The sequence below is a fragment of the Mytilus edulis genome, chromosome 2 (assembly GCF_963676685.1).
Source record: "Mytilus edulis chromosome 2, xbMytEdul2.2, whole genome shotgun sequence".
In the NCBI taxonomy this organism is placed as follows: Eukaryota; Metazoa; Mollusca; class Bivalvia; order Mytilida; family Mytilidae; genus Mytilus; species Mytilus edulis.
This window is the reverse complement of record NC_092345.1, coordinates 20,621,680-20,637,865: the sequence shown is the minus strand read 5'-3', so window position 1 is coordinate 20,637,865 and position 16,186 is coordinate 20,621,680. Positions and strand designations below refer to the sequence as shown.

Here is a 16,186-nt window from a genome sequence, read left to right as displayed (position 1 = left end):
TACAGTTAAAAGAAATTTGATTATAATCTGGATTTAATAAAATCTCCGAAACGTGTACAGGAGCCGAAAAGTAGTCTTTTGTCACATTGGATAACCATGAAAGTAAACCTCTTGGCGTAAGGGAGTTTTGAATCCCAAAATGCAGTATAAAACCGAAGACAATGCAAATAGATGAGTTTATTTTAATACTGTGAGGAAGAATCTTTCTTACCTTTGTTTGTGAGGTGTTATATAAATATAAAAAAAACCTGCTTAAATCTACTTGTATGTTACTTTATCTTAAGAGAGATAAATTAACAGACGAAATTTAAATTTTATATATCATTCATAAGCTCTGCATGAAAACGAACTCAACAATTATGATAACCGAAGCTTGACATAAAGGAAGTTAATGAAAAATTACAGAAAAATGAAAAGGTTTCTGTGCAGAAACAAGCAAAGTACCATCCTCTGTCCCAGCATGGCTTTGAATTCATGACAAAAGCATGGTTTATCAATAATTATTATTTGCAACATGTTGTAAAACTGAAAATAATTTGAAAAGAAACTGCACTTAATAACGTTTTATTGTACCGAAATGTTATGATACTACAATTATAGTTACACATATTATGAATTAATACTGACAGTTAAATTTGTAATTTGTAAGGCAATTTATTAAGAGGATAGATTATGTTACAAAGCGATGCAAACATTCTTGAGAGTAACACGGATTTTTTTTTATACCAGTAGATAAATCTTAATAAAAGTAAACGTGATATATATAGGGTCATCGAGTCAGCAAAAGAAATCAATAATGAAGATAATGTTAACTGCTGTACCTTTTTTGAAATTTTTAACATTTATGTATTTGTGTATGTCTGTTTGTTTTGCTCTCATATAGTTATCATTAAAACGGAATCATGGCCAACTATTGTCCTCAGTGTAAGCCAGTACGAGTTATCGCGCATGATTTTGATTTCTTATCCGTCTGATCAGTCTTTTCTGTGTGTGATATCTTATCAAGACAACATGCTGAGTTTGTAAAGGCAATGTTGACACTCGTAAATAATTTGACTACCCTAAGTAAACAATATTATAAATATATGACACTGTAGCATGCTAGGTTCCGCGGCATGAATACGAGTTGTATAAAGATTATAAACTGACTTTATTTCCCGAAAGATATACAATTCGATTTTACCGAATATCAAACCATGCATACAAAATAAAAAGTCGAAAAAGGACAAATATGAGATCATGATTACCAAACATATATATATATCTTTCGACGTAAACCCGAATATGAGACAGCGTAGAATTGGAATATACATACACAAACACAAACTCATTGCAACATTTTGCTTTTTTATTAAAAGAATAAATTCAGTCTCTGATTTTACTCTTATTTTCAGTTACCTTCCAGAATTGTTTGTTTATCAATATTTACTCTAACTTTTCAGCCATGATTTCTGAGAGAAAAATTGACCTTCAACACTAAATGCTTAATAGTACGTTTGCCCGCGACGATGCAGTTTAATAGTACTTTTGCCCGCGACGATGCAGTTTGTTTATAAATCACAATGGAAAACACGCTACAGTACATAAACGTATTGTCTTTTAAATAGCTTTAATTTTGCTATGTGAAAAAAAGACAAATGTCGTATTAATAATGAATAAGTATAAATGTACAGCTAAATTTTCAAATTTCTTTAAAAATGTCTTCAGTTAAGACAAACTGTTTAACGATTTGAAAAGCAGCGTCTTCTATATAAAATAAGATTGCAGATTTTGGCACTTCTATAACATTCACTGGCTACCTATAAAACAATAGACAATTTTTCAAATTGGATTGTTTTTTTAAAGTTTGGATGTTCCGAAGTGACAAAGTTTGTTTGTAGGTGATCTTAGAATGGACACTATATCAATACATATTTCTCAGTTTCAACAATATTTATACACGCTTCACATGTTCGTTGATGGATGGAAAGGTCTCTCACTTACAATAATGATATAGTCTTAGATTACTTTTTTTTTATATAGATATAAGCCAATCGAAGCACATACTAATGAATTTATATACTGATATTCTCAAATTTTCCTAAAACCGTAAAGAAAGTCCCACAGAAAAAGTGTTTACAATAATGTTCCGAGTGTAATATATAAAAAGGGGGGGGGGCGGAATACCTTACCCGGAAAATAATATTACTGATATGTATAGGAAAGTTTAATCCACGGATTTGACTGAACTTGACAGTGTTATCTGAAATTCACAACAGGTGATCAAATGAATGATGAAATTTGTGAACTTCACGCGGATATCTTTAGAAAACATGCTAATCGAAACTACAGGGGTCGCAGGCATCTGTTTGCATGTATAATAATAAATTTTAACGATTCCAACTATCTCATTCATTCGATAAAAAATTCTGCAAATACATGTACAATATAAATGCAAGAAGATTTCCGGGGATGAGTTGGTATGAGTTCCAATGAGACAGCTCTCCGTAAACTTTACCTTAACAGAACAATAATTAAAATAAGTTTCCTTTTTAATACAAATTTTACATAAATGTTCAAGTACAAAATTAAATATATTTCCCGATAGAAACTTCTGAAAGGAGAGAGACAAATTAAAATTAATTTTATTTTGTTCTATGCGATTTATTTTTCTCAGTAACAGTTAAAATGATAAAAGGAGAATGTACACCAAACAAGCAATAGACTAGTATACATCACATGTACATGTAAGATAGTACAGCGATTCATATTGCCAATCAAAAGCAGTGAAAAGGTATAAAATTGATGAAAGAAAATTTGACGTTTAAGATTTCACTCCAAATCCATCTACTACAAAAGATCTTCTGAAAGTGTTACTGCATCTGAAAAATTTAAGATAACGACACTTTTCCTGTTTCATCAAAACTAATTGGTCTTTTTAGAACATGAAAATAATATATATAAAATATGTATCTATTACTTCTATGTAAATCAGATGAGCATGTTTAAGTATCAAAATTGTTTAGTTACGGCCGCCTAATTATTTTTAAAAAAACTTTTCAAAAGATATTTAAGAAAATTGCAAAAAAAAAAATATTTTCAGATGGGATTTCAATTTTTTTAATACGCTTCACGAAAAACATCCAAAAGTCTGAGTTAATGTAGTAGTGAAAGATTTTATATTATCAAAAATAAAGAAAACTGTCGGCTGGACAAAAAAATCTTTTAAATTAAAAGTTACACTTATTTTACTTTATTAACCGAATTTTTAAATTCATGATATAAAACATTGTATTAAATGTATAAATATTTTATGTGCAAATAGATTAAACTTTGTTTTGTGACTTGTGATCGAGCGATTTACTAGGTAGGACCATGGAAGTACTATATCAATATAATATTTCCATGGACTTAGAATTTTTCTCGCAATCTTCAAACAATGACAATAACTCCAGTTTTGGATAAAAAAGGCCCCGATTCATTAAATTTTCTAAAATATCAAATATATATCATTGGAAAGATTATAAAGCAAAGAATATATATTTATGCCAATGAATTTATTTCTAAAAATAGTGAAAGATGTAATCATATATGAAAACTCCTTTGCAAACGTTTTTGATTTTGAATTGTATGAAGTGATAGGGAATGAACCACTTTTTTAAAAATGAAAATGGCCGTAACTTCTGCTATCCCGATTCAATTATAAAATATGTCATTAGAAAGCTAAGAAAATGTATTTTCTAATGTGATGCCAATGAAAAGGATATTTATTTTTGTTTACTGTCAGCTAACCAAAATTCAATATTTCCTTTAATAATCTATAGTAAATTTATCGATATCGATTGCGATCAAATTTAGCGCATGCGCACTGCGGGTGCTGATAATAGTTGCGTATGTTATATGGGACTGTCATACAAGTAAGAGGTTGTGTTAGCTATAAGACCAGGATTAATCGACCATTATTTACATAAAGGAATACCTTACTTAGTCAGGAATAGGAAAGTTGTTTTCCATTCGTGCAATGTGTTTGAGCTACTTATACTATAATTTGGTAAGGGAATTTCCATTTGGAATTTTCCTTTGAGATCTGTATTTTTGTTATTTTACTTTATTCTATATTACCAATCTGAAAATCTAAGTAAGCTGTGAAACACTTAACAGACAAAAAATAAATTAATAAACCCATATTCTATTTTTTAAGGACCCTAACCTCCTTCTTTTATTATCTCCCAATCGGTAGAACAACAAAAACCCCATGGTAGGAAAGCCTGTCGCTTCAATCAGTTAAGAAATGCACTGAACTAAATAAAATCGATATATTTTTATAAAAAAAAAAAAAAAAAAAAAAAAAAAAAAAAAAAAAAAAAAAAAAAAAAAAAACAGGCACAAGTAAAATGATACCGATATCAAAGAATGTATTTTATGAGGGAAAAAAAAACCTCGTACTTAAATCTTCAAACATACGCTGTTATCGGCCTTTGAATCTCTTGTTAAATTTTATACATCAATTTCATAAAAATAATGAAGAAAATCAAAATTGGTTTGCAAAAACATAAAAAATTGAGGAAATTAACCACCATAACCAACGTGGGTCTAAACTGACAACCTGTACTAAATTCATGAAAGCAATACGCACTTGTCAATAGATTGCTTGATTTAAAAAGGGGAGCTTGACTAATAATTATATTTAAACACTGCAATAGGTAAGAAACGTGTAAATAAGTATGAAGTCCGACATACATTCTTATAAAAGTCAATCTAGAAAAGCTAAAGTATGCAGGACAAAATATTAGCCGGTATGGTGGAAACTAATATCTTGACTTATACATCTAAAAAAGACAGTATGAGGGTCGGATAAATCAAAAATTCCCAACAAGATAGAATTTCTTAGCTTCCAAATTGTGAACTTTTCATTTTTTCAGCAGCGCCTGTATGAAATATATATCTCTCAGTTGATACGATATTCCAGGGCATGAATTTCTTAATATGATTTCCGTGATAGGGGTTGCTTTTCACAATGAGGCTATTAACCCAGAAGTTCCAAGTGTTGAAGTTCAAATCATCTCTTCGTAATTTTTACGGACACCATCACGAGATGATTGACCCTTACGGAATATCAGTTTCGCAAAAGACGATGGTTATGATCCAATTGTTGTAACCACGACCCCGTCCCTTTTCTCCCGAATGTGACCTATCGAATAAGACTCATCTCCGGGATTGGACTTACACGAGAAACACGAGGGGATTCGCTCACCCTTTCGGAGCACTTGAGGTCACCACCGGTTCATGATGTCCAGTCTATCGTTTTGTATATTGTGTTTTGTTTACTGTTGTTTTCCTTTGGTCTTTTTCCCTCTTTTTTCATGTGTGGTCATTTTCGAATTTTGAGTTTGAATGTTCCCTTTGGTATCTTTCATTTTTCTTAAATTTGATCTATGTTTAAAAAACTGTACACAAAATAATAAAACACAGGTGTTTGATGACTTAATTACCAACTGACCGTTATAATTATAATTACAAAAACATCTATTGTTTTGCAAACAGGAATGGTGGTGTTTTAATGCCACTTTTAAGCTCCACTTTTGGACTATTTCTTGACAGTCAGTTTTTAAGGATGGAGGAAGCAGGGTGCCCAGAGAAAACCACCGACCTATGATAGGAAAACTGACAATCCTAGTCAATTAAGCTTTTTTCAAGCAAAGACTGCAGAAAAAGTCTTATGTCTGCCACATGCTGTGTACTTAACAACTGAGAACAGTCACGGACAGTCCCGGCAAAAAGTCGGTTAATTTTCCGGATTAAGTTAATCTTTCGTCTGAGTCTTGCAAAGCGAACCTGTTGTAAAAATCAAGTGCGTAATCTTATCAACCATTGTTAATTATCAGTGTAAACAGTAATATTTCTATCGTTCTGGTAACGATCTATCTTTATAAATTGGAAAATATTTTGAAATCCTTTCAATTATCCATCCTAATTCTCTCTGTTGACTTTGTAGAATCTACTTCTTTATCAAATCAAACACGCCCACAACACTTTTTTTTTAAATTGAGAGTTCCTTGTAATCCTTTTCCACATGAAACAATTGTCATCTACTTACCAAGCAAAACAATAATCCTAGAGATAGTAATTTATTACAGTTAATTTCAAGGTTGTAGCATAAAAATGTAATTGAAAGAATTAAATGCTTCTCATTATAATGTTGTATGCCTGTAAAAGCGTTGATCGGGCGCACAGTTTAAAAATGTACCGCTTCCGCAATATATACAAAATGTAAATGCATTTACACTCTAATTCAATTATTAAAAGAAGCATTTAATTCTTAAATGAAGCACCAGAACTATAATTCCTCATATTTGCCGTGTCAGTAAGTAATAAACAAAACAGGCTAAATGATACGGTGCATTTTACTTGAAAATACCTTTGCAGATGGAAAACTCTCTTACCGCATGTGTTTTTCCTCAAAAAGGGTATTTTCCTTTTTCTGTCGCCTTTGACAATATCCTAGTGGTAAAATTTTAGTAAAGTAATGCATTATTACCAATTACCTTTGATTTTGCTTGTTGTTGGCACTAAGTGAGCAAATTTAAAAAGAATACATAATATTTTCGGAAATAATTCGATTCCATCTCGATGTGGAATAAAATTAGTATCTCCCAAAACTGAAGAATAAAACAATTCAAAGGCTACTAAAAATAACAACTGTACTAAGGTCAAACTTCAAGGCACAAGAAATCAATACAAATTTATCTTCTTATTACATAACACAACTTAATTAATTGTCAAGACAACAGCACTTCAAAATATGAGAAGGGAACGCAACATTAATTATTGAGTAAAAAAAATGAAAAGATGAAATGAAGTATTATGATTTTGATTTTTTTAAAAAGCTCAATCGTAAAAGTCTAATTTGTATGTTCTTTCGAGCTTTAGTTCATAAAACATTTAACGATTTGGTTGTTCTGCTATTTTATTTTTGAAATCGACTATGAAAGCAATATGAAAGAAATTTAATATAATACTTTAATATAGACGGTTCAAATTGAAAAGAAAATGTATCAAGCATACATAAATCGTTCAATTGATTCTATATGTACTTTTGTATGGTAATTTTGAGTTCGATGTTGAAGAAAAGCTGATACATTGGATTTTTATTTTTAAAGCATGATATTATTGCTTAGATGTTCATTAGGGAATTACCTACAACTGTACCCAGGCTCGATAATGCAAAACAAATCGGAAAGCCTGTTCTCATGATCAAGCAAAACAAATCGGAAAGCTTGTTCTCACGATAAAGCAAAGCGTAATATTTTCAACCCGATGTTTATAAAAAGCAGTCTATCAGAAATACTCCTCTCAACAAAGATTTCGATATATGAAGATCATCTTTATGATACAGTAAACGAACAATGCAAATGAGACTCAAAGAGTGTTTCATAAAAAATGCAACTACATAAGGTCGACGTTCTGGCTTTCAATGGATGTATCAAGTATGGTTTAATGCTTGCGTTATATTGTCAACATCTGATACTTCAGATAAGCTATAAGCTATTCTTCATATATATTTCAGATAATCCGAATTAAGATTAGTTAATGTAAATTATTTAAAAAGTCTACACGTTCAGGCCAGCTTAGATTATAATCTCATTTCCAAATCTTTCCATTTGAAGAGATAAGTAAAGCTTTTACTATTGATGCATTTCTTTGTTTTATCTCAGCAGTCTCTCCTATATCTCTATAATATTATGTTATGGATAATAACTTCGCAGTTGATTCATTACTCATTTAGACAGTGATTTCCTTAAGTATATTAAAACATAAAAGATTCCAATTCTATTACGTTTGTTCGTATGCTCAAAGCAGCACGAAGCCATTACAACAAACCGGAATATTTATCATGAATTCTAATCACAGCAGTAAGTATACAAAAACAAAAACTACCCTAATCTTCTTTTTTTTACTTAAAAATATTGCTTCACAAAATCAAGATTTTAATGATATAATAATTTTACTTTGGCATCTTCGAGCTGTTTCATTGATATAAATATACTTAATAGTACATTAAACTTTTTTAACCGTTAAAACTTGATAATATTTTATTTTGGGGAAAAGATTTCAAATCTCTTAACCAAAAAAAAAATCTTTATCTGTCAGACATGGCACCTGATACCTGCATTATTTAGGAGCTAAAACAATTAAAGATGAACGATTGTGTTATTTTGAATTATTGCAGTATAAAAACATGCTCAACACTGGAAAAGTATTTGACTGATAATATATAAATCATGGAGAAGTGCAGTTATTGTTTTTCCTTCTAATTCAATTAAAAGTTGGTAACAAAATGAAAATCAAACATCAACTGTACCAGAACTTTCTCTTTAACCACATAGACACCAGACTTGTGAGTCAAAATCATCAAAAAGGTTTAAAAAAACTTTTTACAAGATATATGTATTTTCTAAAAATCCCCAAACCCCGTAAAATATCGTTTCATCTTGGCTTCTAGTATTTTTTTTCTAGAATAAACTTTCTTGTCCTTTACACTAATTCTCAGACTACAGTTAAAGTACGTTTGCTAAATTTTGTAATTCATATAATTAAGATCTATAAAAATGATGGAATTGAAGTGTAAAAAAATCTTAAGAAGTTTGAGATAGATAACGTGCGGTTAATGGTCCTTTCAGTTCAGTTTCTACGCTAAACTTCAACACACGCTTATCTCACAGAAGTTTTCCTATTTAATCGAATATATTTTGAAACACCTGATTGCAAATGCATTTGCTACATTTTATATAAAGCCTTTTTCTGTAATGAAATAGGTAAACAGACTGCAACTTAGCCGCCTCGGTGGTCTCTTGATCGCCTGCAGACGTCTTGTGTTCGAACCTCGCCCAGGTCAAACCAAAAAGACTTTGAAATTGGCGTTTGCTACTTCATCGCTAAGCACGCGAAATATGAAGTAAGACCGGTCCGCTCTTTGTCAAAATTGCATGTCCGTGTAAAGCCCCGGTCACAACAGATCGTACGATTTTTTTGTCGTGGAAGATCTATAAAATAGTTGTCGTGGCGCTGTCGTGCAAAATGTCAAAAAATCTTTCGAGTGGTCAGATCAGCTACGACATGTCCACGATGGTTCCACGATGGGTACAAGACAGAAAAAAAGAATTGTAATTGTACTGTTGTGGGTTTGTCGCAAGTCGGTCAAGTGACAGTCTTACGACAGTCGTGCGATAATCGTACGACAATCATGAGTTGTTTGGAGCTATTTTTCAGGTTTTTATGTCAATGGATACGCGTGTTACTGTCGTTCCACTGTGATGCGACTGTCAACAAAAGCTCTTGAAACATGCCAGGCTCCATCCGCATAAATCCAACGAAATAACGGGAACAGTCCCGCTCCAACTCTTACATCAGTGTACTATACTGCCCAACATCAGGAGCCGTTCAATCCATGGCCTAACCCACCAATGTCGGGCATTCCACTGGTTCCTATACTGTTCACGGGCTTGAACCAACGCTAACAGGGACCATATTTTGCTCTTGCTGTAATCCGTCAAAGCGCCTATTCAGCAGGGTCAAGCATAGTTGTTCTGATGAATTAGCCATCCTGTTTAAACGGTAGTCGGTATGTTTTTTCTCAAACATTCATGCCCATCGCATTGTATTTTTCTAAATACAACGAAAATATGTTACACGACGAACGTACCACTGTCGTACGACGGACAATCAATGTTGTGCGATTATCGCACGAAATTTGGTATTTGTGAGACAATCGTGCAACTGTATCACGAAATTAATCTCGGAGGATATTGTTTTAACTCTACGAATAGTCTATCCACTTTCCGACCTCGAGACAAATAAAAAATCTTTGAATAAAAAATAAAAAATACAGAGGAGATTCGCCATAACTAAGTTATTAATTTCATTTTCTGCTGACTTTCTTTTTGAGGCAAGTTTAAACATTATTCAGCAAGACCATTGCATACGTAGTCATCTATAGTTTTAACGCTATCAATGAACAGCTATTTGTCTAAATATGTGCCATTCTAAATGTACGTTGTGTTTGTAGGCATCTTTAAAAATTGCGATCAACAGTCAAAGCTAAAATAATGTTTTATGTAACATTACGACATTACGCTATATATATTTAAGAATCCGATTTATGGCAACACAGTTATTTGTCGTTTGATCACTTCTGTTCTTTATAAGGAGACAGTTTATTTAACACTCGAGTTTCATCTTTTTAATGGTTTACTTGTTGAAAATGACTTTTTTTGTAATTACTTGTTTTATAAGGATTGTTATCTTGATTTGTTTGAAATGGTTATAACTATTTTTGTAATTGTCTTTTTTCAATGCTTGCAGACCGAATTATTTTTGACAATAGACGAAAGAACTTTAATGTAACACTGAGAATGTAATACATTGGTATATGAAATATTCTGTATTTTATTTATGTACTTTCTGAGACATTAGTCAAAGTGAAAGAAAAAATAATCCATTGCATGTCGTATAATTAACTTGATTTACCACGCACACAATATAATGGTATGATTTCGCAAATAGCTGACCCCGAACCAGATTTAATATGTTTGTATTTCAAATGGCTGTCACACCTGGTTCGTTTATTGTTGAAACATAGAAATCAGGCCTTCGGTTTTCTCGTTTGAATTATTTCACATGTTGCTCTATCGGTGCATTTTATACAGTTTTATATTGACTATCGTTTTGCTTTTTTCTCTCCATATTTTCATATTTGAAGGCTTTGTCATTTCATCTGTGATGTATAGTTGTCTCTTTAGAAATCATACAAGATCTACTCATGTTTATGTCAAGTATAAAACTAATAAAACAAAGGCTCTTTATATAAGATTTTCTAGACTACCCGTCAATGCAAAACGTTAAATTGATCTTGATATAACAAACAAAAGCTACAACATGTCCGTCTTAAGGCTTCTTCCGATTTCTGAAAGTCACCTCTTTGGTTTTCTAAAGCGATTACAAAAGAGCTCGAACACCCGTGCTAATGACGTAGACAGACAGTCTATATCAATGGGTTTTTCATGGCAGTTTAACAGACGTCCAACATTAAAAACACGGGAAGTGGTATGATGGCCTATGATAGTTACTACAAATTACTACATAACTATTAAAACCACAAGACCAGGCTCAAAAACCTATCGGACATCTTTCAATAAGGAACGAACATCATTGGTCAAGTAAGTTTCAAAATGCCCGACAAAACAAAATGTGACACAATTTATAACAGAAAATCTAGGCTTGATTAATACTAAACAAACAAAAACAAAAAAAGACGGATATCAACCAGCGAATATCATTAAATTACACGCTTCTGACTCGAGACAATTCAAAAGAATATAGCAAAAACATGTGTATGAGCGCTTACTTTTCTCATAATATAAATATACGAATGTGTCGGGTTTAACTTTTTTGTGAGCGCTCAATCCTCCCCAAACCTGGGACAGTCGTGTAACAGTACAAAATAAGAACAATCAATAAAAATCAGTTGGAAAGGCTTCATTTATCAGATCGACATTAAGCAATCAAAAACCTTTACAAACAGACACACACACTTTTGAATGGTTTTACACTTGTCATTGTTGGGGCTCTGTATAACTTGTTGTTCGGTGTGAGCCAAGGCTCCATGTTGAAGACCGTAACTTGACCTATAATTGTTTACCTTAACAAATTGTGACTTGGATTGGGATTTGTCTCATTGGCACTCATACCATTTCTTTTATCTATATAAAAGGTCTCGATTTGAGAGTACATGCATTTCAAAGCAAAATCAAATTAATAAATAAATATGCCATGTTCTTCAAGATAACAATTTCAACAAATTCACATTTAAAAGATTTAGTGTTTCAGACGACAGACAAATTCTGAAAAAGTGCGACCTTGCGCAATGTCAACATTTATGTATCGCTAGGATGTAAAATGATATTCAAAGAGCTTACTACAGAGTTTATTTGGTAACATTTCGGAACTCTTTTATTCAGAGGATTAATAAGTAAACAATGATTATATCTAACTGTATTAGCTCTATCAACAACATCACCGTAAAAATAGCAATAAAATTTCTACAGATTCATCCAAACTTCCAAGCATTTATATAAGTTTGCATCCCTATTTCCCATTCAATTCTTGACGTCAATAAGTAATATAGTTAAAGTATAAAAACGGCTATCAAACACATGTTCTTTTATTCTTTTTATTATTTAAGTATTTGCTTTATGATTGCTCCACGCATGGAGTAGGATCAGCTTACCATTCCGACCCACTGAAATCAACTTCAGTCTTTGGTGATGTTTGTGCAGTCCGTCGTTAGTTTTCTAAATAGTATTTTTTTGACCTGGTTTGCCTTTCTGCCGTCTTTCATTTTGGCATTGCGATGTCATTTTCTCTCAATTCTGTTTTGAATGTCCCTTTAAGATATTCAGTCTTTTTGTTTTAGATAAATACACAAAATCTTTATAACTTGAAGTGGCATGTGAAATAAGCATGTTTGTTAAATTATGGGATCTCTTTTACTTTTAGATTACAAGAATTCTACAAAAATCAATGTGAAATAAACAATCCATTAACATTTTCAAAGGCCATGGCTAAAAATTTATGTAAACAAAAAAGAAAAAAATAACTCTTGTGTCTTCAAGCCATCTTTTTTCCAGTGAAACTATTCACGGAAATACAAGTTTCCTCGAGAATGTTAAACAAAAACACGAGAGTCCTCGTGAAGATCAAACGACAATACAAGTTTCCTCATAACGGTAAAAGGAAAATAAACGTTCCCTCGTGTAAAACAAAGGGAAATGGCAAGCACACATTGTTAACGTACATAAAGTATGATTGAAAATCCCAAAACAATCCAACAATGTCCAAATTATGAGGATTTAAACAGTTATTATAGCTCACCATAAGGCCTTCAACAATAATAAAAAAAAAAAAACATTAACAAAGATTAGTCTATATATATAGAAAAGGCCGAAAAGTGAGCTTTTCTCATTACTTGGCGTCCGGCGTCCGTCGTCGTCGTTAACTTTTACAAATATCTTCTCCTCTGAAACTACAGGGCCAAATTTAACCAAACTTAGCCACAATCATTATTAGGGTATCTTGTTTAAAATATATGTGCGGTGACCCAGCCAACCAACCAAGATGGCCGCCATGGCTAAAAATAGAACATAGGGGTAAAATGTAGATTTTGGCTTATAACTCTGAACCAAAGCATTTAGAGCAAATCTGACAAGGGGTTAAATTGTTTATAAAGTCAATATTTATCTGCCCTGAAATTTTCAGATGAATTGGACAACGGGTTGTTGGGTTGCTGCCCCCCCCCCCCCCCCCCCTAATTGGTAATTTTTAAAGAATTTTTTTCGTTTCTGGTTATTACCTTGAATTCTTTTATAGATAGAGATAAACTGTAAACAGCAATAATATTCAACAAAGATCTACAAATAATATAAGTCAACATGACCAAAATGGTCAGTTGACCTCTTAAAGACGTATTGCCCTTTAGAATCAATTTTTAACTATTTTCATTAATTTGGTAATTTTTTGTTAATTTTTACAAAATATTTTCCTCTGTCACTTGAGGGCCAAGTTTATTATAGATAGAGAAAATTGTAGGTAGTAAGAATGTTCAGTAAATTAAGATCTACAAACACACCATCATCAAAACACAATTTTGTCATGAATCCATCTGTGTCCTTTGTTTAATACATGTATGCACATAGGTGAGCGACCCAGGCTCTTAAGAGCCTCTAGTTATAATATTCTGTATATACAAGAAACGGGGTAACACAAAATACGTTGTTTTTATGTTCATAATGCTCGAAAAAAATGTATCAAGATATAGGAAAAAATGGGACACAAGTATACCCGACATCGTGTCAAAGCCTTTATATGATGCAATAAAATTTCATTCAATTTTGAAAGGTTGTTCTTTTGTCTCAATTTCATTTGGGTAAATACGATGTATATGTTATTGTTTTTATTTATAACATATATTTCTATAATTAAAGACAGAACGCATTTTTACAGAAACAAGCATCCGATGATTATCGTTAAGGAACTCATTATCAAATTTTGCATTGAAAGGCCGAAGAATATAACTGTTTGGATTAATTTCAAGTAATTATTATTTTTTTTGTTGCTACGATATGTTATGGGTAGGATTTAATACAGTTGTATTATGGTATTCTAAACTGAAATTTAATTTTTGTTTGTTTTCACTTCATTGCCTCTTAATTCACAGATCGGAGTGAAAAGGAGAAGGTTGATAACTCTCAAAAAAGATGAATTAACACCCAATTAACAAATATAGTGTATGCGGAGGAACAAAAACGGATATGCCATTTGTTTCCTCCTTGTTCGTTCTTTATTGGGTGGGTTGATGTCAGATTTTTGTTTGGCACTTCTATTAAAGCTATGTATTAATCATATAGACATTTTACGATTTATACCTTAGCATATTATGTGAGCACTTGCCGTTTATTGAAGACTAAATTACTAGATGTTCACTTGTTAATGGTCTTGTTTTGTTTCTGCGCGATTGGGTTTGGGAAAAGGGGCGATTTATTGCTGATATACAATTTATTTCGTATTGCATACCAGATGGTTATTAATTATATGTTTCCTGATATGCTGCAATCATAAAGCAAGAACACATATTGTATCTCTTGTATGTTGAATACGTTAACATCTTAAATATACACTCGATAAATTTACACTGTTGGCCATCATGTAACTTTTCAAAAGGTTTATAATTAAGTACCAAGAAAAATTTGGTGCTATTATAATTTTGTCGTTGTTTTTATTAGTGAAATCTTCATTAGGTTTTATTTTCTTCAAATTTCCATAACGTATGCATTTTACAACATTAAAGCTAGTATATAGTATATATAGAGATATATCCAAGTTAGTTATATAAAAAAAATAAGCGCCAAAATTGAACGTCTCATTGGCATCTTTCACGATAGTTCTTGAACTTTTGTACCCATATTATTTCATTATACTTCGTTTGTAAATCAACTTTTGTTAAATGGTTAAATTCGAAACATGAACATGTAGAAATGTGTACAAAAATAAAAAGTAACACGCATCGGAGCAAATTGTTCATTTACTAAAATTTTCCTGTCAACCCTTCTTAATAAACAGGCCATCCAAACCAACAACACTGGATTCCTCAACGTAAGCAGACACCCAACAACAAAGAACAACAGGATGGTCGAATTTTTTTAAACGTTTTCGTGTATATCAACTGTTTGCATTAATACGACATGTTATATAAGAAAACTCTTTAAAAAAATATTTACAAAATTAAGGGCATATACAAATCTTACCGTAAAGTTTGTGTTTCCAGTCATCATCTTTCTTTTTGGTGATAGTAAAACAAAACCTTGAGTTTACCAATAATAAATTGCTAGCACTACCATTTGACTAAATAAAGTATTTCCTATATTTGTCCTCTGTTTTAAAAATCTTAGTTCATCTAAAATCAAATATTAATCATAAATCTCCGGGAAATACAACAACTTATCATTTCAACTTCCGTACTTGTTTTGAATTTTAGATAATCAATGCCACGTGACTTCGACATTACCAATGAAGCGCTTGATCATTATCGCAGATACATCACTTACATTCTGATAGTGGTTATAGACAATTTTCCGACGTCTGTTTCATAACAAGTTAATGGTCAGACGTATTTAGCATACTTATAATTCTTGAGATACAATCAGACCATTAGAGTTATTGCAATTAAAAATAATCTGCATGTTTGTCTGAAGTGACCGTTATCATTTATAACCAATGCACTATTGTTTCTCCATATTTCTCAATTAATACAAATTGCCTATGTGTTAAAACATTCAGTTTGATAGATGCTATGTTTTAAAACAGTCGGATTAATCTTATAAATTTCAAACATCTTCAAAATTACTTTTTCAACTTCAAATAAAAAATGCGAAAGAATTATTAGAAAATTGACATCTCATATAGTTTACCATCAAATAAAAGAATACGACAATCATGCTTACATCTGCGTTGTAAGCCCTTTACACAATTTTTTTTTTAAAAGTAGTTTAAAAAACAATCTTAATATATTTTGATATTCTTATTAAACCTCATTTTAATTCTTTCAATGTTAAGTCCCAATTGACAGTTCAATATATATGTTCTCTATGAGAAC

General features: G+C 31.7%; 1 protein-coding gene across 1 annotated transcript in view; it reads right to left on the bottom strand.

The window, feature by feature from the left end:
• LOC139511682 (secretin receptor-like) overlaps window positions 1-15,702 on the bottom strand; it is a 79,743-nt gene extending 64,041 nt beyond the window's left edge. Inside the window, exon 1 of the mRNA XM_071298699.1 lies at window positions 15,339-15,702. Coding sequence (XP_071154800.1) covers window positions 15,339-15,365 — 27 coding nt within the window. The 5' untranslated portion in view covers window positions 15,366-15,702. The remainder of the gene's footprint in view (window positions 1-15,338) is intronic.
• Between the last annotated feature and the right edge of the window lie 484 nt (window positions 15,703-16,186).